At 45.0% G+C, this 25,971-nt stretch overlaps 2 protein-coding genes across 3 annotated transcripts in view; one reads left to right on the top strand and one right to left on the bottom strand.

The window, feature by feature from the left end:
- Positions 1-744: 744 nt before the first annotated feature.
- Positions 745-9,755, top strand: LOC6541482 (lipase 1). Its single transcript, XM_001969914.3, has 4 exons — positions 745-925; positions 8,055-8,234; positions 8,300-8,971; positions 9,028-9,755. The coding sequence occupies exons 2-4, from the start codon at positions 8,109-8,111 to the stop codon at positions 9,595-9,597; spliced, it is 1,368 nt and encodes a 455-aa protein (XP_001969950.1). The 5' UTR covers positions 745-925; positions 8,055-8,108; the 3' UTR covers positions 9,598-9,755.
- A 1,283-nt stretch (positions 9,756-11,038) lies between these two features.
- Positions 11,039-25,971, bottom strand: part of LOC6541525 (E3 ubiquitin-protein ligase TRIM9) — a 75,270-nt gene continuing 60,337 nt past the window's right edge. The window contains exons 2-10 of one of the 2 annotated variants that reach the window (XM_015159413.2): positions 19,480-19,575; positions 19,284-19,415; positions 18,614-18,715; positions 18,382-18,541; positions 17,584-17,616; positions 16,212-16,351; positions 15,798-15,936; positions 13,702-13,935; positions 11,039-12,460 (exon numbers count right to left, since the gene is read on the bottom strand). In XM_015159413.2, the coding sequence (XP_015014899.1) occupies positions 12,171-12,460; positions 13,702-13,935; positions 15,798-15,936; positions 16,212-16,351; positions 17,584-17,616; positions 18,382-18,541; positions 18,614-18,715; positions 19,284-19,415; positions 19,480-19,575 (1,326 nt within the window). In that variant the 3' untranslated portion in view covers positions 11,039-12,170. The remainder of the gene's footprint in view (positions 12,461-13,701; positions 13,936-15,797; positions 15,937-16,211; positions 16,352-17,583; positions 17,617-18,381; positions 18,542-18,613; positions 18,716-19,283; positions 19,416-19,479; positions 19,576-25,971) is intronic. The other variant, XM_001969915.3, reaches the window with a different exon arrangement.

The raw sequence follows: 25,971 nt of genomic DNA on the forward strand, positions 1-25,971 counted from the left end.
CCCCTCCTGCCCGTTTTCTAGCCCTTTTGCCTGCTGGGCTGATTAAAGCTCCATGCCAACTTGCGGTGATTTGCTCTTTTTTCTGACTCGTCATTTGGATGCAGTGGCGCCCTGCACAAATGGGGCATTAAGCCCTCCGATGTCGGGACCTGACATATATTAAATTTCATCTGGTCCTCAGTCGGATTCGGATGCGGATGCGGAATCGGATGCGGAATCGGGCGCCTAATGAAGGTTAAGCAACTTTTAATGTCCCGGGCCAGGCCATTTTGCAGACCATTAAATGTTTCGCCTGGCAATATGCCATATGTTTCCAGCATGGACATAAGCCCCATGTCCGGAAAATGCTCGCTACGTTCTGCAAAAACTTTACTTATCATTTCAGCGCCAAAAGCCATAAAGACGCTCGCTAAGTCTGCGTGTGTTTGTGATGACACGACGATGACAGTAATCGTAATCCTAGTCATGGCAATGATGACACTGGAGCGCTCAGCCCGCAGCCATGCCATATAAGCATATGGCGGTTGGGCTCGAGGAATCAGGCTGGCCAGACGCTTAACGGTCATGTGGAGGGCTAACGAGCGATTTCACCCTTTATGGCCTGAATTTGGATGCCATCGGTTATCGGATTCCGTCACGAGTATTTTCAATTAGTAATACCACTGTGGAAATCGGTTTCACTGCCGTATCGCATGGATATGAGTGCTCTTTGTGTTATTAGTTCTTGTGGCACTCAGCGTAGTTTGTTTGGCTTCCCACACATGTAGTTCCACTCACCTCTAGTGTCACGCCCGATGGACACCTTCCGGCCTCGCAGTCAATCGCAGTTGGTGTGACTTTCGACTGGCGCAGTTGCTCCTCAGCTGAGTTCAATCTTCGATCGGACCCCTTTGCACTCGAGCAGAACAAGACGCAGTCCTAAGTGGTATGAAGACTTTAACATTCGAACTTGGGCGCACTGAAACAAGTAAGGGGGTCGATGTTGGACTTTAAAATGGATGAGTCGTTTTCGTCAAAGAAATAATACCAGCGCATTCAGAAACCGCCTTTTAAGTAGTTTCCTTCAGGAAATCAATCGTAAATTGATGTGAGTGAGATTTAAGTGCCATGTATTTCTCCGCAGTGTAGTTTTTCCATGTTCACACAACAACAAGACCTTTCCCTGACACTCCCCTCTGTAATTTCATGCTCCATTGGCCACAGAAATCGCCACACAATCAAAGGAAAAGCTTCGCCCTGTTAGCTAAGGCTTGAAATATACAACTACCGCGCTGAATGCTAACAATTTGGCCCACATTGTGGCACTTCGGGCGTCTCGTGAAATATATTTTAATTCCCAGGCGTAATTTATGCACTTCTAAGTTTTTGAAACGAGACTCCTGCATTCTGCGCTCCAGCCAACGCAACTTTCGATTGGCGCTTGTCCAGGGTCCTTGTAGCGATAGTTATGCAGTTTCTCCATGGAACGGAGTACTATCTCCAGCTGTCGCTGTTGTTGTTCTTGTCATTGCATTCATGGCCACTTGTTTCCGCTCGCCATTTCTTTCGGCCTTTCTCCGCTCCGCTCCATTCCGTTCCGGTTGGGTCCACTCCACTCCACTCCACTCCATTTTTATTTATTTTGCTCGACTTTTGTATTTCTGTTTGCATTTTTTTAAACACTTTTTCTGTCCCGCGTCGGGCGCCCCAACACGAGAAGTCCATTTCGAAATTTATGTACACACAAATTGAAAGCGCTGCAAGGGACGGAGAGCCGAAATGAAAGAAAGAAAAGTGTTTTGGTACTGGCGGAAAAACGTTGGCTGCATTTCCCGAATTGCAGTTTCGGTGAAAAAGAATTCGGGGCAGAAAATACAGGCGATATGCCTTTAAGTGACACTTGCCAGGAGGTTTTGTATTCCCGATGGGTGGGGTCCTTCTTGGTGGAGGGCAGCAAAACGTTTTGATTGTTGATTTTGCAGGGGAAAGGACGGGAAATAAAACTCGGTTGAAAAGAGATAAGATAATGCTTCGACCACTGGGAAAATGCTTAAATAAAATTACCTAAGCCCTATCCAAAAGGGAACAGTCAAAAAGTCCAAATGAAAGCAATATTTATTGCTATTAAATGTGGGTCTAGATCGTTTGACAGTTCAAGTCATTGTTGGTTATGTTTCCTTTCAAAACTGTATTCAAACCCCTGCTTACCTAGGTATTTCTGCCCTCAAGTAGGCGAATCCAGAATTGCGAGTCCAATGAAGCCATCAAATTCCACGTTACCCATTTACCTTTGAATACTAAACCATATCGCACCCAACAGTTTTAAATTGTGCAAGCGAAGGCACAGCGGCTTTAAGCCCATTCAGGCTAAAACAATAAACAAGCAGCGTAGTTTATTGCCCTCTGAACTTCTGGCCAGAGCGAAAAGTTCACCTCGTTTATAAGTCGGCATTGGCAGTTGCGATTGCTCTTGGCATAAATTAGATGCGGCAGCGGCTGTGGAAATAGGTTGCCATTTGCGCGGCTCCCGGCTTCTGCCTCCAAGTTCCTGGCTCCTAGCGGTGGAGGAGGCGGAGGAGGCTCCATGTGCCGCTCGAGGCGTGTCTTTGTTTCAGCGGCGGTGTCATCCCGGGTTAACCTGGACTGAAATTAACCCAGCTGAGCCCACGAAGCTGCGACCCGCTTCCTGCCAGTCTCTCTGTCCATCGGTCTGACTGACTGACTGCATTTGCATTTGCATTTCAATGCCCGGCCCTTTTTAAATAGCGCAGCTCTACTGAGAGCAAATGTGAATACTTTGAATAGTATGAAAGAGCTAGTTTGGGCTCATAGATACCTTTTAAAATGTGTTGGTGCTCAAAGATTCACGTTTCAAAGAAGAAAACATTGTATCTTAAGCTGGCAGCTTGAAGCCACGAATATCTAAACACGACTGCTTGGTATTAATATGTTACAATACTACGAAGGACTCCACGCACTGAGGTAAAAAGTGTTAAATCTACAAAATATAATAATTTCAGTTAGCTTTTCTCAGTGCTCCTAGTGTATCCCTAATTCTGAACTCAATTATCGCTGAATGCGCGACTGGCAACTTTGTCTTGTGCATGCTAATTTCATTACAATGCAGCTAAGGGGTCCTTGCCCAGCCGCAGGACCCAGCTCAATGCCCAATGAATTATGATGGACGTCGTCATGAGTGCGGCACACTCACACACCCAAGCAGTCGATGTGTGTGCGCGTGTGTGTTGGCCATGTTTATCTCTCTGGCCAACGTACACTTAGCACATTTGTCGGGGACTGCGGGAGGATGTGGGCGGTGGGCGGTGGGCGTTTGGCACACACGCTATCAGTAGATTGCTGGCTAGGCGTTTTTGGCCGACACGCCCCTTCGGAAAAGTTGGGAAAGGGCTTAAGGAAGGCCTGATGGCGAAATGAAGTGCTTAACGCCGGGCTACTCGCTATAACGCGCAACTTGCACTGGAAACCAAGTATTTGCTAATTTAAAAAGATACACGAGTATATATATTTAACTACAGCGTGCCAGGCAATCTTATTTCTAAAAAAAGAATGACATTAATTAATATGATTATTCAATGCATGATTTAATACCTCAAATTCTAGCTCCCAAAAGGGTTGCATTCGCACTCCTCTGCAGTTGAAGTGTAAAGCTAGGCGTTGTGGTGGAGAACCCTTTGGCCGCGCCACTTCATTATAAACATTTCTCAATTGATTATCGTTAGTTTTCCATGGGGGCTCCAACTCGTGTGGGGCAGGATTGCATGTGGATGTGTGATAATGCCATAATTATGCCCCTGCCTTGGCGTGCTCAACGCTACGGCTCGTGTTATAGTTGCGGCTTTTCCTCGCCGATTATATTTGCACGCATGTCCCTTTTCGCTGCCTATCCTTCGAGCACCACCCAACCACCCAACCACCCACTCACCCCCCCCCCTTTACGCCGTGTTTTCACGGTTGTCCGGAGTCCGGGATCCGCTTTTTGCATGCGCCTCGAACATTTGAGTAAGCCCCATAAACTGCTCTTGGAATATTTCATTATCGTAATGAAAAGGACTACGGCACATTACATTTATTTCTCGTGCTGTCTCGCAGCGGGTAATCCCGGTCAGATATCGGTATGAAATGGGCAGTGCGATATATTTATAGAAGTCCACATAATGGTCATGCAAAAGCGTAATTCCAAAACCCTTTGTTAAACCTCGAGGGCTTTTTAGTGAAGGCAGCTTAATTCTTTTTTTAAGTGATAGGTAAATGTTGGTATTTGGTAAACTGGCATTATATAAAACAATAGGTTACTTAAATAATAAAGAAGCCCATCTGAGTGATCGGAGAAAAAGAGAATGAGGGATTATTCTGTATATTTAGCAAACGTTTTATGTTCTATGGTCAATGTTTATTTACCCTCAGATTAAAAGTTTTTGAAATGCATACACAAGGCAAGGAATTGCCTCACATTTTGGCATACATTTTCTTTTATTTTTATGGAGCCCAATAATTTATTGCATCCACCCACTCACACTTTTCCACAAATCAACGGCAAATCAATCGATGAGAACAGCTCGATTCCTCCACGCAATTAGTCGGGCAAACAAGTTTTCATTAAATGAGCTTAATTCAATTAATTTATGGCTGCAAATTACGAGTCGTATTAAATTAAATAACGATGCATCTCTTACACGGCCCAAAGTGACACAAGGCTGCAGGAAAAACCTCAGCCGTTGGATATCCGCGGATATAAATTGGAAAATCGATGGCCATCACTCGGCTGCAACTGCAAACTTGTTGGGCAGTGTGAAATCCAACCATGTTTTCAGTTGAAAGTCTTCTCGTTTTCCATAAATTAATCAATTCCGCGGCCACCGGCGCTGTCAGTAGTAATCCTTTATCACTGGCTCACTTTATTGATGGGCCACGAGCGAATGCGGCAGGATTCTCCGGCTCCAGATATTTGTGGACCCCTGACAATACGCAAATAATGGCGTAATTAATGGAAAACGCATCATATTTTTTATTGCCAGAAATTAACAAGCAGTCGACACGTCATAGGGAAGGAGGACAATTGATAGCTGCCATTCGCGCCGATGCCCTTAGTTGAATCAACAATAAATGGCGTTTAATTTTTAAATTAATTAACTTAAGTTCCCTTCCGCATCGCCACTTCATTGCTGCGCGCGCCTATTTTGCATAACTTAAATATTAAATTCGGGAAAATGGCTGAAAATGGGCGAAAATGGCTGAAAGTGGCAGAGATTCAACGACTATGACCCTGAACTTGTCGCACTGCAGAATAAATTTAAGGGCAGATCCAGATCCATGTACTGTGGCACGTGCACAAAAGTAATTACAAAACGCAGACAAAATGGGGGCGGGATCCCCTGTACAGCGAGTGGGCGTGGCCAGGGGCAGTTGAGTGGGGCTGACAGCTAAAAAACGAATTGTAATTGCCTCAGAGCCAAGTTCCGCGCACAGAAAATATTTTATGCCAACTAAAAATGCAAAAAATATTGTTAAGTGATCATTGAGCGAAAAAGTGCAGCAAGGTATACGTGCGTAATTTGTTTGTCAGTGTAATTTTAATTTAAGTTAGAAATACCAACTAAGTGAAATAAATAAGTAACATACAACTTTTTTGATGTATTGAGAAAAGTACTAGCTTTGCACGAACTAGCTCATATCTTGCACTGCTTTTCTCTCAGTGCACCAAGCGAAGCCGCTTGGAAGTGACTACAATATGGCCACCCCGACCCCACTTGTCTGGCCAACACTTGACTATGACCTCTGCTAGAGTGGAAGTTGTTCCTTTGACTGGCTGGCCAACGGAATGGAGTCCTGTTCTGGCCCGGCACCAAAAACTTTGCCAAAGTCGTAAAGTTTCCCAGGCTGACCCCGCGTACCGGCCACCTATTCAATGGGGCTTCACGCACTTTTCTTTTCCCTGGCGCCGTAATGAGCCCAAACGCGGAGCCAGTTGCTCCGTTTCGGCCAAGACAAAGATATCCCATGAAATTTTATGCGCGCGTGATTAAAAGTCACGTGCGTGGCCAACATAAAGGGGTCCTCGATGGGGACTGAGCCGGATTTGAGCAACTGCTGCAGCTAATGCGAGTCCACGACGGGCGAACAATGCTGATCATAATCTCAGCAGACCATGCCAGATGCTGCCACTAACGAGCCTGGAACACTCGAACAGATTTGCTCTGCCCTTCGAGCAGAATCAGGTATCAGGTATTAATGGGCCAAGAACACTACCAGAAGTATTTAAAATAGCACTGAAAATATTTGCTAGCATTGGCATTTCAAAAATATTCAAATAAATATTAAGAGCTTGTCATACAAAAATCCGATTCGGGTTGCACCTTTCATTACCATTTCAAACCACCTTTTCCGCCCAGTGTATTCGCTAGTTGCGCTTAAGGCCAAGAGTTGTGCTCCCATTGTCTCAGTTTAGCTCCCACCAAGGGCTCTTTGGCCAATCGATTGGTCTTGTTTTCACTGCTGGCCAAGCGGGCTTCGTTTTTGGCCAGCACCTCGTCGACTGCAAGTTGCAACACGCTTTCGGCCAGTTGATTGTCCCCTGATTGGCAGTTGGCACCATAATAACACAAATCCACTGGGAAGCGGGCAAATGGCTAATTGTCGTGGCACGCGTCGTTGGGACTTCAAGGAACCGCCTCCTGGTGCGACTATTAAGGCGAGACCAGGAAATTTGGTAACCAAGCTGACAGCTAAATTTGTCGACTGAAAAAAGTGGGTCAAAAGGGCAACGATTTGGTAAAGGTGAGGAACTAACATGGAGGTCTTGCTTAAAGTGATTTATTTCTGATAAAACAGCATTTTGTAAAATTATCCACATTTCAAGAACAATGCTCCCGGCTTGTGGAGCTATCCCAATTGACACTTCTGGGAAATTAATTTTAAGGGCGGCTCAAAAGGCATTGTCCCTTGAAGTTCTCGCCCATCGAGCATGAAACCGAGGCTTCAGCTTCAACTTCAACATCCTGCCAACTGACTTGTGCAGAGCCGCAGACCCACAGAGCCACGCCCCCTGAGCCCTGCGCCCCGCATGCCATGTGATGTCAAGTTGCCATCGCTGCCACTTCAGCCCAGCTCCACCCACTCACACCCACCTCCACCCACTTTTGTGATGGCATTGCCAACATGTGGTGACAACGGCGAATTAAGTTATTTGTCAAATGTCGAAACGTTGGCCGGCACACAGTCACACATCGAGCCTACGAATCCCCCGTCATCGGAGTCGTATCCGAGTCCGATTCGAAAATCCGGACACGGACCGGGTCTAGAAGGGATTGCGCTCCATCCGCGCCGCTTTGTCAGCCTGTCAGTCGTCGTTGTGACAGCAGTTGCTGCAAATAAAGGAGCGGCGAATATTTTATGCGGCAGCCGAAATCAATTTTTGCCAATCAATTGCGAAAAAAGAAAGCGATGACGTGGGCAATGAAAGGGACGAATTCAGATGTTTGGCAAGTGGACACGGTTCACTCCACACTCCGCAACTGAATTAAAAATTAAATTTTCCAATTAAGCCGGCAAACATTTCTAGGATCATACGCTTTTCCAAGTGATCCAATCCAATCCAATCTGATTAAAAGAAGAGCCTTTTGATTTGGCACTAGGATGGCGGCATTAGCACGTAAAAAAACGAATATTAAAAAGGTAAAGATTTACTTAGTGCACTTTATTAATTGAAAAACAATGAGGGGTGATTTAAAACCCATTAGGTACTAGCAAATTAATAGCTGGGCTGAGTAACTGCCCTTTTAAAGGGTAATTAGGTCACTTTTCGTTATGACATTTGACATTCAAGGCACCTCGACTAGCCGTTCCAGCTGATTTACTCGGATTGATTGGTTATTAAATGACTGCAGATCGCAGCATTTAACGCCAGTGGTTACAATGGACTTTGGCCAGTGCCATTTGATAACACTCGTAATTTAAAAACGTTTCCCGTCACATGCAGCCGAAAATGAGCTGGCCACGATTCGATTATACGATAAGCGTAGAAAAAGCACTCAAACCATATTCCGTACTAATTACAGCGCTTTAGTGGCCAGTGAGCGCACTAAACTCGATTTAGTCACGGATCGAACGCCATGCCACATGCGATCTGGTTGCTCGCAGTGCTCTGGGTCTGTGCGCTCCATGACTGCGGGGTTTTGGGTGGATTTATGGAGGATACCTACCCGGCGAGCGTGCTGGAGGATGCCCACCTGAACACGGTGAGTTAGGTGCGTGCCTAATCGGGACCGAGCTCATCAAGCTGCCGCTGTTCTGTTCCGTGTAGATACAGCTGCTGGAGAAGTACAAGCATCCAGCGGAAACCCACCAGGTGACCACGGATGATAAGTATATCCTGACCCTCCATCGCATACCTCGACCTGGGGCCAAGCCAGTGCTGCTGGTTCACGGACTGGAGGACAGCTCTTCCACGTGGATCGTGATGGGTCCACAAAGCGGCCTGGGTTACTTTCTCTACGCCAACGGCTACGACGTCTGGCTGGGTAATGCCAGGGGGAATCGCTACTCCAAAGGCCACGTGAAGCTGAACGCCAATACGGATAAGTCCTACTGGACCTTCTCCTGGCACGAGATTGGCATGTACGATCTGCCGGCGATGATCGATGGTGTTCTGCAGAAAACAGGATACCAGAAGCTGAGCTACTTCGGTCACTCCCAGGGAACCACCTCCTTCTTTGTGATGGCGTCCAGCAGGCCCGAGTACAATGCAAAGATCCATCTGATGAGCGCACTGGCACCCGTGGCCTTTATGAAGCACATGAAGGCGCCACTGATGGGAATGGCCCGCATGGGAATGAACATGTTCGGCGAAAACTTTGAGCTGTTTCCGCACTCGGATATATTTCTCAACCATTGTCTTTCCTCCGCCTCCATGCTGAAGACCTGTATGCGATTCTACTGGCAGATTGTGGGTAAGAATCGGGAGGAGCAAAATATGGTAAGTATTGTAATGAAGCTCCATTTGAAACTCTGAGACAATGCCCATACTTACAGACCATGTTCCCTGTGGTTTTGGGCCATCTTCCCGGCGGCTGCAATATTAAGCAAGCGGTCCACTACCTCCAACTGCAGAAATCCGATCGCTTCTGCCAGTTCGAATACGATTCCAAGGAGAACCAGAGGCTCTACGGACGTTCCACTCCGCCGGACTACCACCTGGAAAGGATCAGCGCTCCGGTTGCCTTGTACTACGGCAGCAACGACTATCTGTCGGCCGTGGAGGATGTGCAGCGATTGGCCAAATTGCTGCCCAATGTGGTCGAGAACCACCTGTACCGCAAGTGGAACCACATGGACATGATCTGGGGCATCAGTGCAAGGCGTTCGATTCAGCCCAGAATTCTGCAGGTAATGCAGTACTGGGAAGCAGGAGGAGGAGCCAAGGATGCCACCACCGGCTCACCCTTGGAGGAGGAAGTGCCCCAGCTGACAACGGAGACTCCGGCCGAGGAAGGAAAACCCGAAACGGAGGATGAAGTTGGCAGTGCCCAGGAGGAGAAGGAAGGTGATGTAGGGGAGTCCGAGCAGGTCAAGGCTACCACCAGTCCTACCTCAGAACTATAGGATCTGTAAGGAACGGATTCAGCATTTTGAAGCATTGATTCGATGGCTCATAAGGTATACGTTGCACAAGATTGTGTTTGCTCAAATGTCAAATTTTGCACTGACTAATAAATGTACTCATGGCTGAAATCAATAAGCTTTGAGTTTATTTAAATAAATAAAAACAATCCATAAATTTTTATTGTAATAGTAACATTGTTTTGTGAACCAATTAAGGCGAATAAAATCCAATTTTTATGATAGAAAAAAGGGTTTGTAATGTAATGAAAATGTTCTCGCTGTTCTCGCTATACATATATGAGTTTCCGAGAGTTTGGAGCGGGATACTGCAGCAATCACGTGCCACATCCGCCACATAGCCCCACTAATACCACCAACTGGAAACGTTTTGGGAATTTGAGAGGGCAACGAGGCGCGAAAACATTTACTCAACGCTTAGCAGCTGCTGGTTAGTTTGCGGGGGCAAGTTTTCCCGGGAGGGAAACCTGGGGGAAAACTGGGGGCATGGGGTGGAGCTGGCGGCTTGTCGGGAGTTGTTCTTGTTCGGCGACGTGCGGCGAAAGTTTTTTATGATTTATGAAGCAGGCGACGATGGAGCAGCTGCTGCAAGTCCTGTGTCCCATGTCCTGTGTCCTGCGTCCTGTCTTCCATCTCTTGTCTGCTGTCTCCGTCGACGGATGCGGATGCGGATGAGGATGCGGATGCGGATGTGAGGAGGGCGCAGCTAAGCGCTTTCCCTTGTTAGTTTCCAACTGCAACCCGGATATAAAAATTGCACTTTGATGCGTTTTCCTGGCACATAACTATTTGCGACTCACATATAAATATAGTGAAAACAATGTGGCGCCGACACAACAAAAGTTTCTTTGGCGGTTTTTCTGCGCCGCGCTCATTAAAATTTCGCTTTTGTCAAACCCACCGAACAATGGAGCATCTCCCCCATAAAGCACTCGCCCCAAAAACATTCTAGAATGCCGACTCTGGCAGTTGACACATGCTGTTTTCCAAGCCATCGTAGTGCTAAAGTTAAGTGTGTAATTTGTGAAAGTGTGTGGTGGGCGATGGGCGGTGCATGAATGCCGAAACAACAAACAGGAATCATATTGTTCGTTGGCGACACATTTCCCGCTTCAAATGCTGTCCCCAGCAAAAATGGGGAACAACTAAACTGGCGAACAAACACGGCAACTCGCTCAGAAATTGGCACAATGAACTGCGGCTTTCGTTGGCTTTTCCACTAATGCGTCACCAAATGAAAAGCGGGGAAAGTGACGATTGCGTGAAAAATAACCATACACTAAACGCTAATTAATATGTGAAAACTGCACAGCTTGTTGATTGTTAATTATTGGTTACAGCTTCAAGCCGCCTTAAATTTGAATGGAATGCTGCAAGAAAAACGCTCTTTAACTTTATTATCATTTTTTTCATATTTATTTCGTTTCTGCTTTTTTAAATAAACTCATTTATATGTGTGCTTGTAGTTGCCCACGCAATTACATTTTTTGCTCTTCGGTTTGTTTGCACTTTACTATTATTACTATTATAAATATTTAAACATGCATAGTACTGGTAATTAACTTTAATTGTGGTTTTGCTGTAAATAGGCTTAAGTTGAAAAGTATAAATAGTCCGTACATACATTGGAATTTAATTTTATGCATTACACCTTAAATAGAAAAAATCTAGAATAGCCGAACGTTTATTAAAAAATACATTAATATTTACAGGAAACTTAGTGGTACATTAAGTATTAATATTCCGATGCATATTTGATTTTATAAGCAAAATTCTTGGCTTAAATTGGTTTTCGTGTTTTTGGGGACATTTATTTTATGCGGCATTTGCAGTGCTCTTAAATGTTGAAAGTTAATAATTTTTGGGAAAATTTTCGTTGATTTTGCAATGGTTGGCTGTGCACATTCAAACGAGGCCTTTTTGCCGTGTTTTCCTACCGTACTTATAAAAAACATGTTCTTTTCAGTCTTTAAAATAAAAACTTCCCACCAACACGTTGATTTTGATTTTATTTAGCCTCAAACAAATGCGTTTGTGTTAGCCATAAACATTAGCCTTAACACACGTACGTGTGATGACATACAAATGCAGATTTTTAGCTACACTAATTGCTAATTGGATTTTACCTTAGTTTTTATTCGCTTGCGTTTAAATTAGATTTGTTTTTTTGGTGTTCGCGATTTTATTATAACTTTTTATTTGCACGGTGCTTGATTTTTGGCTCTATTTTTGTGTTGAAAAACATTGAGAGTTTTGTTATTGTATTTTACATCGAGATACCGTTAAATGCTTTGAATTATTTTTAATAATTACTCTCCGATTTGGCGCAGCGTTTTACAAACAGTGCCTAAAACTACGAATAGAGATACGATTAAATGGAGATATGTCGCTGAACTTTGCCCGAAACTACACGTACACATACACCCATACACCCATATATGTAAGCTGTCTGAGTAAACTGTTCGTATTAAGGTAATGCTATATAGACACCGATAACTGCCAAATGCCAAGCTCTATGTACACAATTTGCTACTCGAAACCCCGTCCGATCCCCTCTAGAAGTAGTCCATCTTGGGCGCGTCCATGGCCGTGTGCATGGTCAGAGTGACGCCCCTGTTGATGCTCACTGCCGGATAGAAGACGCCGTAGAGGTCCCGGAAGGCCACCGATCCTTGCGGCATCTCGTTGACCAGGAAGCTCAGAGTGTGCCTCTCCAGGTCCAGGAGCACTCCGATCGTGCTGCCCGTGGTGATGCCCCCCTCGACTCGCCGCTCGTGAACGGAGTTGTGCTGAAACCAGGATCGCTGGCGGTCGATGTACATGGCGAATGACTTCTCGTCCTTGCCTGAGGATTATATAGAGAAGATTATATACAAGCTGTAATTGGTATCAAGAGTAAGTGGAGCTCCATGAGCTGTACAAATTCATATTTAAAGCAGTCCACCCATCTACCTCGCAGCCTCAGCCCCAAAAATCGACACCCCAATTCGTAGATAATTTGAATGCCCCAAATAAGCTTTGCTCCCCGTTTCCGTGACTTGCTGAACTCAGTTTCAGCTCCGAGTTGCGAACTTTAAACTCCGGCTGGCACGATGGCTCCCCCGACTCGCCGCATCCTTGACTTGTCAGTTTCCCGTCTGTCCTTTCAGTCCTGCGGAATTATAACTGACAAACGCCGGAGCAACAGGATCGGGCGGAAGTAGGGGCCGCCGTGCACATAGCTATATAGATACATCTACAGGACGAACGCATGAGGGTCGTAAAACAACTTGGCAAACTGCAACTGTTAGTGTCAATGTCAGTCGCTGGGGGCGCCACCTGCTCCGCTACGCTTTGCATATGAAAATTTAATTCGAAAACTTGAGTTTTCCAACAGCGGACCAGCGATGCTGGCGGGCACGTGTTAAATGGCGCGTGAGCAGCTTGGGGAATAAATTGCGTAAGTGAAAAGGATACACGGCACAGCGCAAGGACTGGAAAATATAAAAAGAAAACGTGGCATGGGATGCGCTGCCGCAAATAAACTTTTGCATTTGACAAAAGTTTAAGTGCCGCACTTTTAATTACTTTTGTCTGCAGTCCAAGTCGCCTGTGGCAGCCACCCACTTTCTAACCACTCCCCACGCAACCACGCACATTTTCAATCAATTTGCCGAGGCATTCTTCAAGGCGCCTCCGCCAAGTCCTTGTGCTTGTATTTGTCTTTGTCTCGGGCTGGTAACGAAAGACACCCCATCCCACGCACATGCAACAAGAAATGGCAAAAGTTTTCGATACGCCCCCTATTACTTGGCACTCGATTTTATTGGCATCGCATTGCGAGGCGGCAAATGGCAAAGTTTTTAAGTTCCCGAACCAAACTCCCTCCGGAATCCCAGTCTATTAGCTGTGCGAACTTTGCGCATACGTATTGGCTCTTTTGTCAACGCCACTATCTATTTGTTGTGCAGATTTTCCACTTCGGCTCTCCCCCGCTTATTTTCGATCAAAGTTTCTATCCTGGCGGCGCCTGCTCTGAATTGTTAATTGAATTGCGACCAGTGACCCACTGCAAGGTGAGCCGCTGGGAGGTGGCCAAGTACTCACCCAGCATTTTGTTGCGGGCCACGTCGATGCGGGCCACTCCGAAGGCCGGGTCCGTGTCCGCCGTGTAGTTGTCGATGGTGAACTCCCAGTAGTGGACGCCGCGCGAGAATCCCACGGAGCCGAGGGCCACCCGGTGCTCCCAGCCCTCGACGCTCACGGTGGCGTTGTTTTTGCTGAAGATTAAGCCAGAACCGGCTCCGCCGCTCAGAACGGGATCAAACGTGAACCAGGCCACTGCAATGGAAGGAGAAAACATAGTCGATAAATACACTTGAAACAATAAGGCAAGTTTATAAGTCCTAGCAGTATCTTCGCAATACCGCCAAGTTAACCAGGGTTTTTTTTTTTCACTTTCGGTTATTAAACATGTTGGATAACAAACAGGCTCAGATGAGATAAGATTGTTTTCTTCCTGGCACTTCTTCCCTCATTCAACTGATTACGCCCCAATAGTATCCCATTACCGCGTTATCATTTCCAAATTTAAGACCATCGTCTTTTCCCAGTGGAAAGTGGAAAGTGGGAAGAAAAACAAAGCCAGACCGGTTGCAATTTTCCCCATTGTCAAAGCTCAAGTGGCCAGTGCAATTCGGAGTCCAAGTTGCTGGTTCCTTGGAGTTCATGCTGTTATGCGCCGCAAAGTAGGCAACGAGTGGCGAGTCGAGTGGAGTGCTTTATTAAATTTCCTTTTTTATTGTTGTGGCCGCATTAAGTGGCCAAGGCTAGTCCGGAATCAGCTGGGACCAGCTATGCATCTATATGTAGAAGTATATATAAGGAGAGCCGTGGCTCCACTTCTCGGTCTGCTGACGATGATGACGTTGCCTGTTTTATTGGCCACCAAAGGCAATTGTGTGGCCAAACAAGCCACAAAGCAAGCATCTGGGCCAGGAGGACTCCGGCTGGCCATTGTTTTGTTTATGTCGGGCATATGACTTTGCGATTAAAACTATGAGGGATTTGAGCCAGGCACTATAAACCGAGGGTCCTGGATGGCCGGGCATTTAATTAGTTGTTATAAACTCCTAGTTTCTTAATTGGATAACCAAGAGGGAGACCGAGCTAAAATATTTGCCAAGTGAATGCGTCTGTAGTTGGGATTAGAAGCCTATTAAAAAGGACTAGAAGTGGTCTTTAATCGGCTTTGGTTTATCAGGATTAGTTTGAAGATCTTAAAGATGTAAAGCTTTATATATAGATTAGTCTATTTTGAACTGTTTTTCCAATTTGTCACGCCACCAAACCACCGCATCTCAGCTGGCCTAATTGAAATTACTTGAGCCCTTTCATATCCCAAGACTGTCGTCTTGCAAACTGTCCTTCTAATGTCCTTAAGGTGTCCGACTTAACCCATTAGTGGCGAACCCCCGCAAATGTCACGAGCCATAAACTGTTAACTGGTTTTCCGTTAATTACTTAGGGACACGCGCTCGGTGTAAACACTTTATAAAATGGCAATTTGCAGTGGGATTGGCTAGGTTTCGGTTTCGGGTTCGCGTTCGGATGGATACGCTTAAATCGCCTGTGACCCCTTTGAAGGCCAGTCGCAGACAGCGAGGAATAATCAATTAAAAGTTGCAAATTAATGGCGCCCAACTAATAAACACCGGACAGAAAATGTGGCCTGGAGCATTCTGTTAATTTTATAAATTAAACAACTTTACGCGGCGTTCCGCTTGTGGTGGGCAGTGGGAGTGGAGCTAGGAGTGGATGTGGATGTGCTGCCTGGTGGAACAGGAGCTGCTGTCAGGTGGCGCATGCATCAATCAAGTGCGAATTGGATTGCAGAGAAGACATCCTCCTCCTTCTAGCCTCATTTCAATTCACATTTTCCTGCCCCGCAGTCGCAAAAGGGGTCAATGGCTGTTTGACATGCAAAGCACGAACGGGAAGCCAGGAGAAGTCGGGTCTCGGAACTCGGAACTGGGAACCGGGAACCGGGAACCGGGAACTCGAGAGGTGGATATGGAATTGGGGTGGCACATGACCGAAAAGGATTAAATTATAAAACAGTTGGGAAAGTAGCTCACCGGCGAGCGTGGTGGAGCTTAATTGAAAAAGCTAGTAGAGCTGGAAACGTGAAAAGCGGGACTCACCTTCGGCAGTCTGCAGTCCAATCAGCTCCGAGTATTCACCCTCTCCGGCGGAATTGAAGGCCTTCACCCGGGCGTTGTACATCGAGTTGAAGTGCAGTCCGTCCACAGTGCAAATTGTTTCCTTGCCGCAGTAGACTTCCTGAATGGGGGCAGGCAATCAAATTAAAGTTCTGGGTTAATAAATTGGAAGATGACAGCCATTCACTCAGCCAATCAGCAGTTGGGCCGAGCGATTCGTACAGCCATTCATTAGCTGTTTTGGCATTCATTTGGCTGTACTCATTCATTCACACATGATTTTATTAGCATTTCCTTTGGCTTGTCAAATAACTTTAGTAAGGAAATTCGCAATCTCATTAAACTATCTTAAAAAGGCTGCCATTATTTGCTTGTGTTTAGATGATTTTTACATACCCTAAATTCACCGCCGCTGCCATCATCCAGTTCGAGGACATATCCTTCGACAAATGAGTGATTTGGTGGCTGCCACGCCACGGTAACCGAATTGTTCTCGGCTGAGCAGTCCGATGGTAGTATAGTTGGTGTCATGGGTGCTGTTGAAAAATAGGAAAGTTAACTTTAGATGGGAAGCGATACATAAGAACCCCAAATAAGTGTTAGTGCTGGTATAGAGGTAGTAAAATAAAAGTAAGCCAAATTATCAGTAAAACTAAGACAATGCCACAACCAATAAAAGAGTTTCGATGCATGAAAGCCCAAGGACATCCAATTGATCCCTGGACTAACCAAAATCCACGAATCTGTCAACCGAAAGATACGCTCGTTTGTTGAAGTTTCACTTTTTATTAATTGCCCGGAGGGAGCCACGCCCAGGTGTCGTAAAATCGGGGCATAAAACCAACGCCTGGTAATAAAAATTCATGACACAACACAAATGGCGAGTCCGAGTGAAGCGCCTAAAATTATGCCGCAAAATAAACATAAAAACGGCGACACTTCGGGCATTTCCGCTCCCCTGAACAGGCATCGAATTAAAAAGGCGCCAAAAGCTGTCAAATGTCACCGAAACAAAAAGCGAGGTACAAAGTAAAAAGTTGAAATCAAGGTGCCCGGCAATCGGGCTAAAAGTGTATAGGGGATAAGCCTAAGCAGCGCGCTTGAAGAGGGTCAATTGCGAGGGAAAATACCAGAAAAAGGGGCTATGGTACATAAAAATAATAAACATATAAAACGAAAAATGCGAAATAAAAGCGTAAGCATGAAATAATGAAGATGGGATAGAGAAGTCAAATGAAAAGCGACGGCCAAAGGCAAAAACGTGGCGTATAAAATTATGTCACTTGAAATGACATCGCCGACCACGCCCTCCCATTGGAACCGCCCCCAAGGGTTGACAGGCTGCGGTGGGGCATTTTTGACATTCGCCAGGAAACGGAAGTGATGCCGAAAATATTTCGCCGCATTTTCGGGCATTTTTTATACCCAGCTAGTGGCTTAAATGAAAATGAAAAATTATTATGCGTAGGCGTGTGCCCGTCGAACGGAAAAGAACGGAAAACAAAGGTAGAAAGCAATGGCCAAAACCCATGAAAACAAAATGGCCGACAAGCCAGGTCGATGTGTATGTGTGTGTGAGTGAGTAAATGAGCGTGTGTGTGTGAGGGAGAGAGAGCCCAAAAGCACCAAAACATCAGTTTTTCCCAAAACAGAACAAAAATTATGGAATCAAGCTTCATGAGTCTCTGTCTTGTGTACGAAAACTTAATTTGTGTATTGATTTTATCATTTCATATTTTGCATTCAAGTGGTTGTGGTTTTTGCTCACCTGCCGGACATCTTTCATCTCCATCTTTGACGGCTTTAATTGATTTGTTTGGTTTTATGAGGATAATCGTTTAAATGATAGCAAGCGGCACATTCAGAATGACAGGAAGATGCAAGAAAAGCACAAATATGTTAGCCATATCGGATGTTTAATGTATCTTAATAGGTATTCCGCAGTCTGTGTGTGCACTATCCGATTTCAACACTTTCACTTTAATTGTCAAGCATCTATTTCGGGGGCTCCTTTCCCCCAGAAGTTGTCAACACCAACTCTTTTTGCTTTTTCCCAACACTCTGCTAGTTCTAAATTTGAGACCCCATCTCCCTGGGGAGTTTCCCGAACTATTTTTGAAGCCCTTCAGCCGGAACTTTTAAACGACCCTCGATTGAAGGGCCCTTTCCCCTTTCTATTCGATTGCGGGCTCTGTTTTTGTTTTTGTTTATGTTTGTGCCTACACGGTGGCCCAAAGTCACACCTTTGGCCAATTGGGTGAGTCTGTGTGTTTGTGCGTAATTAGTGACAATATTTATGAGGTGGGTTTGCCTAGCACATACAGTTGGGCTCAATAATTCACCGCTGGTTAGAACACAATAATATTGATAGCTCCAATTTGTTGGGAAAATGAGCCACATATAAATACTTAAGGAGGTCTAGTGACACATACGGTATATGCTTTCTACAAGAGATTCTATAATTTGTTTACCTATATAATTATTAAGTGGTAGTACGTTGGCTAGCAAACATAGCTATGAGTAAGTATTATAAGCATCATTTTTCATGAAGTGCCCTGGCACTTACCTCTCATCTGAATAAAGTTCAAGTTATCTATGGCACGTGCCAAAGCAGCATCATCCAGGGTCAAGTCCACAATGGGGGAGACTCGAGGGGCCGCATTGGTGACCTCCTGGTGCCAGGTCATGTCCGTGTTGGTCACTCGATTGATGAGCATGGAGCCCACCTGCACAGCAGAATTGGAAATGTTTTAGTTAATAACCAATGGACTGATTAGCTGATGAACACAAAAACCCACCTGAAGAAATGCCGCGCTGTCAGTCTCCTTCAGAGCTTCAATGCAGAACTGAATTAGTCCTGTGGTTTGCTGCAACTTGCCAGTGCAATTCGACTGTTGGTCCTGTTAGTTAAGTAGAATATTATATATGTAGTATATTGGAACTTTTTTATTACTAGTAATATAACTAAATATGTCTTTCAGAAAATGTGTCTTGCATATACTTTTTATACCCGTTACTCGTAGAGTAAAAGGGTATACTGGATTCGTTGAAAAGTATGGAACAGCCAGAAGGAAACATTTCCGACCTTATAAAGTCAATATATTCTTGACCAGGATCAATAGCCGAGTCAATCTGCCCATGTCCGTCCATTTTAAAATTTTTTTTTTTAATTTTTCTTTGAAGTGGCATACCTCTAAATGTTTCTGGCGCAATTCTCTACAAATCTGCATTCAAATTTAGAAATTTAATTTTTTTTAATTTTTTTGTAATTTTTCTGATAAAGATGTTAAGAAATTCAAAAAAATTTAAAAATGTCCTTAGGCTGAAGTTCAATACTCCATAACTCAACTTATCTTGATCGGATTTTGAAGTGGCATACCTCTAAATGTTTCTCTAAACAATTCTCTAAAAATCTGCACTTATATTTAGAAATGCTGGTGTCTTTAGTAGTAGGAAAGAAAAGCCCACCTTGAGTATCCTGATCTTGGTGTCCTTGTCCATGCGAATGGCCTCCAGCAGATACTCGCGTCTGTCGTGGATGGCCTGAATTAGGGCCTCGCACTGGGCGTGGACGAGGCGCTCGAACTCCATGCAGGATTCCTGATACGGAGGAGATACAGATTTAGCCGAATTGCTGGCGTTTTCGCCGGTTTTTCCCACTTACCGTGACTTTGTCGCTCATGCCTTTGAGCCGCTGGATGAACTCGGTCGTGGAACGTGCCTTCTCCGACAATTGTTGCAGATTGTGCGAGAGCTCCGTCTGGAAAGGAATACGAAGGATATGCAAAAATCAGTCTCGAGGACAATGACATCAGCGCGAAAATTAAAATGAGAAACGGAGCTGGAATGCAGTGTGCAGTAATAAAAGTTTACGGCTTTGGTTACGGTTTCTTTTATGGCAACTTTTAGTCACGCCCGCGGTGACAGTTCACGTTTTTATATTCATAGTTGCACGTCAAAGTCGAAAGCTTTTCCGCGGGGAAAATTCATTAAAGAACAGCCAAGACAGACCGCAAATAAATCGCTTGAAAAATCATTTAAACAATGCCGAGCTGAGTTGTAGGCGAGCAATAATAAATAACACGCAAGCTTTTCCATTTCCATTTGCCGACCTCATTGGCAAACCTCATTTGTTGAATGCGAATGTTTTTCGGGGAGACAATGTTGATGTTGCGGCATTGGCAACATTTGCACTTGACAGTGACATGACATGCCACGCCACCCAAAGAACAATTCAATTTTCATCAGCGCGCAATTTGCTCAGCAATTAAATTGCTCATACGCCCCCGCGCCTCCAACAAACTTCAATTCATTAGCATTTGGCATTGGGGCTCTGCATCCTTGCTTAATATGCCATTCCTGCCCGCATCTTCCCCCTTTTCCTTTTACGGGCCTGCCATTGCCCGCAGGACACTTGGGCATGGAACCCTCGCACAATTATTGTCCAGCTGGATGTCGAGGAGCTGCCTGGATGGCTCAAGTGTCTGGCAGCCGGGCTGCGGAGCATAGAAATCGGAGCGCGATCCGGGTTGGGGTGCCTCATAATGCCCGCCCTCGGGCATTTACATGCTTTTCACTTTTCCAGAAAACACAGCGAAACAGGGAACGGAGTTCCGTTCCTGCTACCCCCCACTTTTTGCCTCTTTGTCCGACACGGCGTATACTCATTACCACTTTCTGCGTTTGTTTTCTGATTATTTTATTCTATTTGCCAGTCGTCGTTTGTTTTCTGCATGTTGCTGCCACTGTTTGTCGCCTTTGTTTGCTTATCAAATCAAAATAGCTGCAGGTACGACATTATAATGGCCCTGCACCAGCGGGAAAAGAGGGTTCTATTCTGCTTTCCCGGGTGAATTGCTTTATTACGGTTGGATGTGTTTGGCGCATCTCAGATATATTTCTCTTTTATGGATAAATATTTTCAAGTAACATTTCATACCTTAAAGCTTTCTTTTCCAACTAACTGCAAATGCACACTTCAAAGTACCATTTCTCATTGAAAATACCTAACAAAGAATCACAAAATGGTTTCTACAAATCGGCCTTTTAAATTGTTGTAAATTCTTTAGAAATCCTTCTCACAGAAACTTTCCCAACCCTCCCACAAACAGCCACTTTGATGGACAGCGCCCGAGAGCAGATTTAAATTGAATGCATTGCGTTCATAATTCTCCGAAAGATTCGACCACCACCCCCAAAGTCCAGCCCAATTACAAGGAAATATTCTGTAGACAGGCAATCGTAATGAGTTGGCTCTTGGCAGCGAAAAGGGCAGCTTACGACGATTACATTCATTAGCTGTATGCCCTATCCCCATTTAAGCGCTACCCATTTTCCCATTTCCCAAAAATGCACAGACAGATGGCTAAGCGTCGAAAAGTCGGCAAGAGAAAAGCTACATGGAGCTGGGGGAAAAGGGATTTTCCAAAGGGGAAAGTGCCGGCCAAGAATGCGCAACGCGGGCGGCGAACTGTTGAAATTTAATCCCTCAAGGGTTGCTTCAACGCTTCATGCACAATGCAGATGGAAATAGAGGAAAACGGTGGAAATGGGTGGGTGGAAAATATGAAGAGGGCCGGCATTTCGAATATGAAGTCGACGGCATAAAGCCGAGAGTCTGTTTTGCATTGATAAGCTGCCCTCTCCTGTTGCTCAAAGTCCTTTTCAAAACATTTTTGCCAGCTAGATAGCTTGGCCAGAATTCTTTTTCTTTATGACGCAGCGCCATAAAAAGGCAAAACTTTTATCAGCGAGTAAAAATAATAATGCGACATGTTTATGCTCCACAGACGGAACCCCTTTAAAGTTGCCACGCATGCAAATCGTGTAAATAATTCAAGAGCCCTCATCTTCGGCGGAGCTACTGACGTGGCCATGTGACACATGTTCCGCGGGGGATACCAATAAATTATTAAGTTGTTAAGAGACGCGGCCAACAACGGCAGTCACTCACATTAATATGATAAACGCTGCAACAATGTGCTTGAAAGTGAGCGCCAGCATGGGCGGCTTAAAAGCGGGAAGTCACCGCCAGATGGGACAAGAAATTACCCATAAAATTGCGAGTATTAAGTTGCTTTAATTCAGCAGTAAAGATGATAAAATAATACTGCTTTATAGTGTAATTTTCCCGTCTGAATGTCATTTCAGATAGCAGCAAGACATCAAAAAAATCCATGAATAAGATTCATTTAACCAAATGAACCAAAAATATAACCTCTTTCAATCCAACTTCTGAGGCAGTTTAGTTCGCTGTAATAATTAAGCAATTGGTGCGGCACCAATCAGTTTTCAGTAACTGAGAGCTGGCATTTTCTTATCGCCGCTAATAAAAGCTAAATGCGTCTGCGTCCCGTACTAAACTATAAAGATGCCAGATGCCATCTCCTGCAAATGGCAACAAGCCAAAAGGCAGTACAAAGCGTTGACAACAACTCCCCGCCCCACTCAAACTCACCTAACACACGACATCGCACAATTTGTATGGTTAACAGGGAGATATAGGCTGGCCGAAGCCAGAGATTAGAATCGCAGACTTTGTGGCGACATCGCAGTCGTGAATTCAACAGAATGTTGCCTGGCGCCGCCATTGGCAACAAGTTGCTAGCTACTGTACAGTGGGATTACACTGCACACACTAAGGAGTAATCTTCTTCAAAAAAAGAAAATAATTTAATATCATCCTCGCTTAAAGACGTTTCTATTCAGAGACTATTTTGATACAGTTTTTACAAATTTGAAAAATTTTGAAAAATTTTAAAAAACCTTTTTAGTTTGAAAACATTCTGTATTTTAACCAATAGTGCCGCTAATCAGTTTTCAGTGCAAGCATTTTAGATAATGCTTAGTAGCTTGTAGTCCAGTGTTGCCATGTAATGTTGCCCATAATTCAGTTGCGCCGGCGGTGCAGCGTTCTGCTATAAATAAACCATATTGTGCAGCTCGGATCGTGCCGCAGACTGAGGTTCATTAGTTGCGTGCCTGCTGGCAGGGAATTAGCCAGGCAGAAATCGGAGATCTGAGTTGCAGGAGGAGCCATTATCTTGGGATTGTGCAACATAAGGCAATGAAAAGCTGGCGCTGAAAGTGCGATGATTTTCCCCAAATGAGAACTCATCATCAGAGCAGCGTAAGCCATGAAACATGTCATCATATAGTTAGCAATACCTAAGGCGGCGTGGAGTGGCAGCGACGTGACAACGACTCAGATATCCGACGAACAGGTGGCCGGGCATTCGGGCTTGAATTATAACGCATTTGAGCCGTAAAGCCGCGGATATATGAGATCCGCTTAAGTAGCTCGTGTTGCCGGCACTCTGGACACATGTTGGCCTCACTTTGAGCCCGATCCGAATATGGTGTTTGGCATTAACGCACATAAATAATATTTACAGCCTTTTCGTGTTGCACATGCAACACGTGGCCCTGGCGATTGAGTTGTTAATGCTCTTCTTACGGCCCACACATAGCCTAAATGGCCAAAAGATTTAGCGTCTCACTTTCGCAGCTGGTAGGGTGAGCCAATGCCAATGAAAATGATTAGTTGCGGCACGAAGCTGCTGGCTTAGATCGTCATAAATATAGGAAGGATCAAAGTAATGCCATTCAGATGTACGATGTACTCGTAATTGGTGGCGTTATTTTCTTTAATGTCAGCAAAAGACTCATATTTGTTGTAATCAGTTAGCTTAAGAAGCGTTTTGCAGCAAATCCTATTTAAAAGCATGGATCACCCTATCGAAATCCCTACGGTGGAGAAGTGCCGTCTCAGTTGGCCCAAAAATTTGACTTGTGCCTTACCTTTTGCCGTCTCAGGTTCGCCCTTCACCCACGCACCACCGCACCACCGCACCACTGAAGCACCTTCGGCTCGTTTTCCATTCATAACCACCGCTGTTGCTTCCTTTTCTTGGCTGCAAGTCGGCGGGGCATGAGTAATGTGAGGCGCGTTGCAGCCGCCTTTTGGGGCCCGATAAAAAGCTTAAAATACAACTTACATTCTGACAAGATATGAATTTTAAGCGCGCGTCCCATTGATTTATGTGGCAGTCGGAGGAAGCGTCTGACGGAGATGGTTTTTAAATTGGATTATGGGTCTCTGTTTCTGTTTCTGTTTCTGGCTCCGTCTGCGGAGTTTTCTGCCTGGCTTGCATGCCAAGTTGGCGATTAAAAATGAGTCAAGATGTCAGCTTATTGAGCTACTGGTTCGTCTAATTAATTAGCGACGGCAAAAATAAACAAGATTGGAAATCAGCATGGAAATAGATTGATGAAATAGACGGCCAACGGAAGGGAAAACAACGAGCAAATAAACAAACGAGGGGGAATCCCCCGTTGGCGATTGATTGCGATCCGGTGTGGCGCCCCCTAGCGGGCAGCAGCGCAGACTGACACACAAGGAGACATTCGAAAACCGCAGAATCTAATTTGGAAAACGTATGTGGAATTTGTAGAGCATGTGCAGTCATCTGCCGGAGCAGGGGATGCCAATGCCATGCCAAACAAATGCCCCGGGGGTGTGTGAAACAATATTTGAACTACTCGTCGGGGATTCGGAGTCGGATTCGGATTCGGATTCGGAGGGGGAAAGGTGAAGGCAGCGAAGGGGGCCAAACGAATGCGCAACAATCAAAATATTTTCATGACAAATTTAAAACAACAGAGCCATGAAGTGGAACACGTTGGCAGCATTTGGTCAGCAGCACGTTTGCCATAGCTGGAAAACAAGTTCTGCACAGCGAAAAATTAGCAATTAAAACTAAAAAGAAGAGTAAATGTTGTTGCTACCTCGCTAGGAATTACAGAAAATGTTATTCGAATATGGTTAAACAAATGAAGCCCGAAAGTAATATTCTGCTGTACACTTTTCAACTTGTTTATAAATTTAAGAAAAACGCTTTAAAAGTGCTCATGCATGAAATGTACTGATTAAATAGATAGCAGGAACTATTTTACAAGGCTCCATGAATTTGCGGGGGAATTGATTAGGATAGTTTTCCGAGTGTGCCAGCCAATCAAGCGGAATGGGCAGTGAGAATGAGCAAAGTCGAGACGGGAAGTGGCCAAGTCATGACCGCAGAGGGGTGAATTCTTGAGGAGATTCGATCCGTCACAGTAGAGCCCCTTCTTTGCGAAATTGCTAATACCCGTCGACCGGAGAAGCGACACACGTGTCTGCGTTTACAATTCATTACGAACGCCTTGAACCTCGAACCTAAGCCCTCTTCCGACTTTCGGCTGACCCAAAGTCAATTTCAGACTGACTGCCAGACATTCGCCGGTTGACAACCCCATTGTCCGGACTCCGGATAACTCAGAATGCAGAACGGCAGCTGGCAACTGGCACAGAAAGCCACTTAATCCCGTCGGCGGAAGAAAGAGCCACTCTTTCTGCGGCGAAAGGACAACGCCAGTCTTCATCATTACTTGCGCATAAATAAGGATTAGGGCTGAGAAAGGGGGAATTCAGCGGAAATCATATTCGCAATTTTGACCTTATTTGGATGTGCTTCGCGGGAATGCCCACTGCTCCTCACTTCAGTTCACTCCACTCCATATACGGATGGAGTCGCTGAGGGACCAACTAAGAAGCAATTGCCGTCCACGTTTTCTCGCTCCTAATTTCGCATCGTTATAGTCAGCACATATGTACGCGTATATGCTGATGTTCCCCATCATTTTGTGGCCACTAATGCGACAGAAAGCTGGTAGAAAGCTTGCCAGTTATGCATTTTTCTGACACATTCCATACTCGCATTAGTTGCGCTGACATTTCTTGTCAAATTAGTGACATTTAGTGTCATAAAAATGCGCAAAATCGCTCACCAAAATGGGGGAACTCGTATATCAAAAAGAAGTATTATTGAGGGGTGACTCCTGTCTTGCAATCACGTCACAAAAAATCCGCATGTGTTTATACAAACGATGAAAGCGGATTATTATGACGTCTTTAATTTGTTTAAGGGCTGATTTCCTAGTCGAGGAGGTTTCTTTTGTGCACTTTCTAAACCATGTTTCTAATCTTTAAATGTATGCTAAAACCGCAGAGCTGCAGGGAAATAAAACATTATTTTATCATCCCAATCGCCGGATTTCTTTTTTCTGAAGCCGTAGGAAAATAAACCCGAAACGAAAACAAAACTCGAAAACTTTTTGC

Source organism: Drosophila erecta, unplaced genomic scaffold (assembly GCF_003286155.1).
Source record: "Drosophila erecta strain 14021-0224.00,06,07 unplaced genomic scaffold, DereRS2 tig00000055-arrow-pilon, whole genome shotgun sequence".
Taxonomy (NCBI): domain Eukaryota; kingdom Metazoa; phylum Arthropoda; class Insecta; order Diptera; family Drosophilidae; genus Drosophila; species Drosophila erecta.

What these genes read in the sequence shown, in the direction of transcription:
- LOC6541482 (XM_001969914.3), top strand. Translation starts at nt 8,109, where the DNA reads ATGCCACATGCGATCTGGTTGCTCGCAGTGCTCTGGGTCTGTGCGCTC. An exon ending in AGGATGCCCACCTGAACACG is followed by an intron (nt 8,235 to 8,299) that starts GTGAGTTAGGTG and finishes TGTTCCGTGTAG; the next exon opens with ATACAGCTGCTGGAGAAGTA. An exon ending in ATCGGGAGGAGCAAAATATG is followed by an intron (nt 8,972 to 9,027) that starts GTAAGTATTGTA and finishes CCATACTTACAG; the next exon opens with ACCATGTTCCCTGTGGTTTT.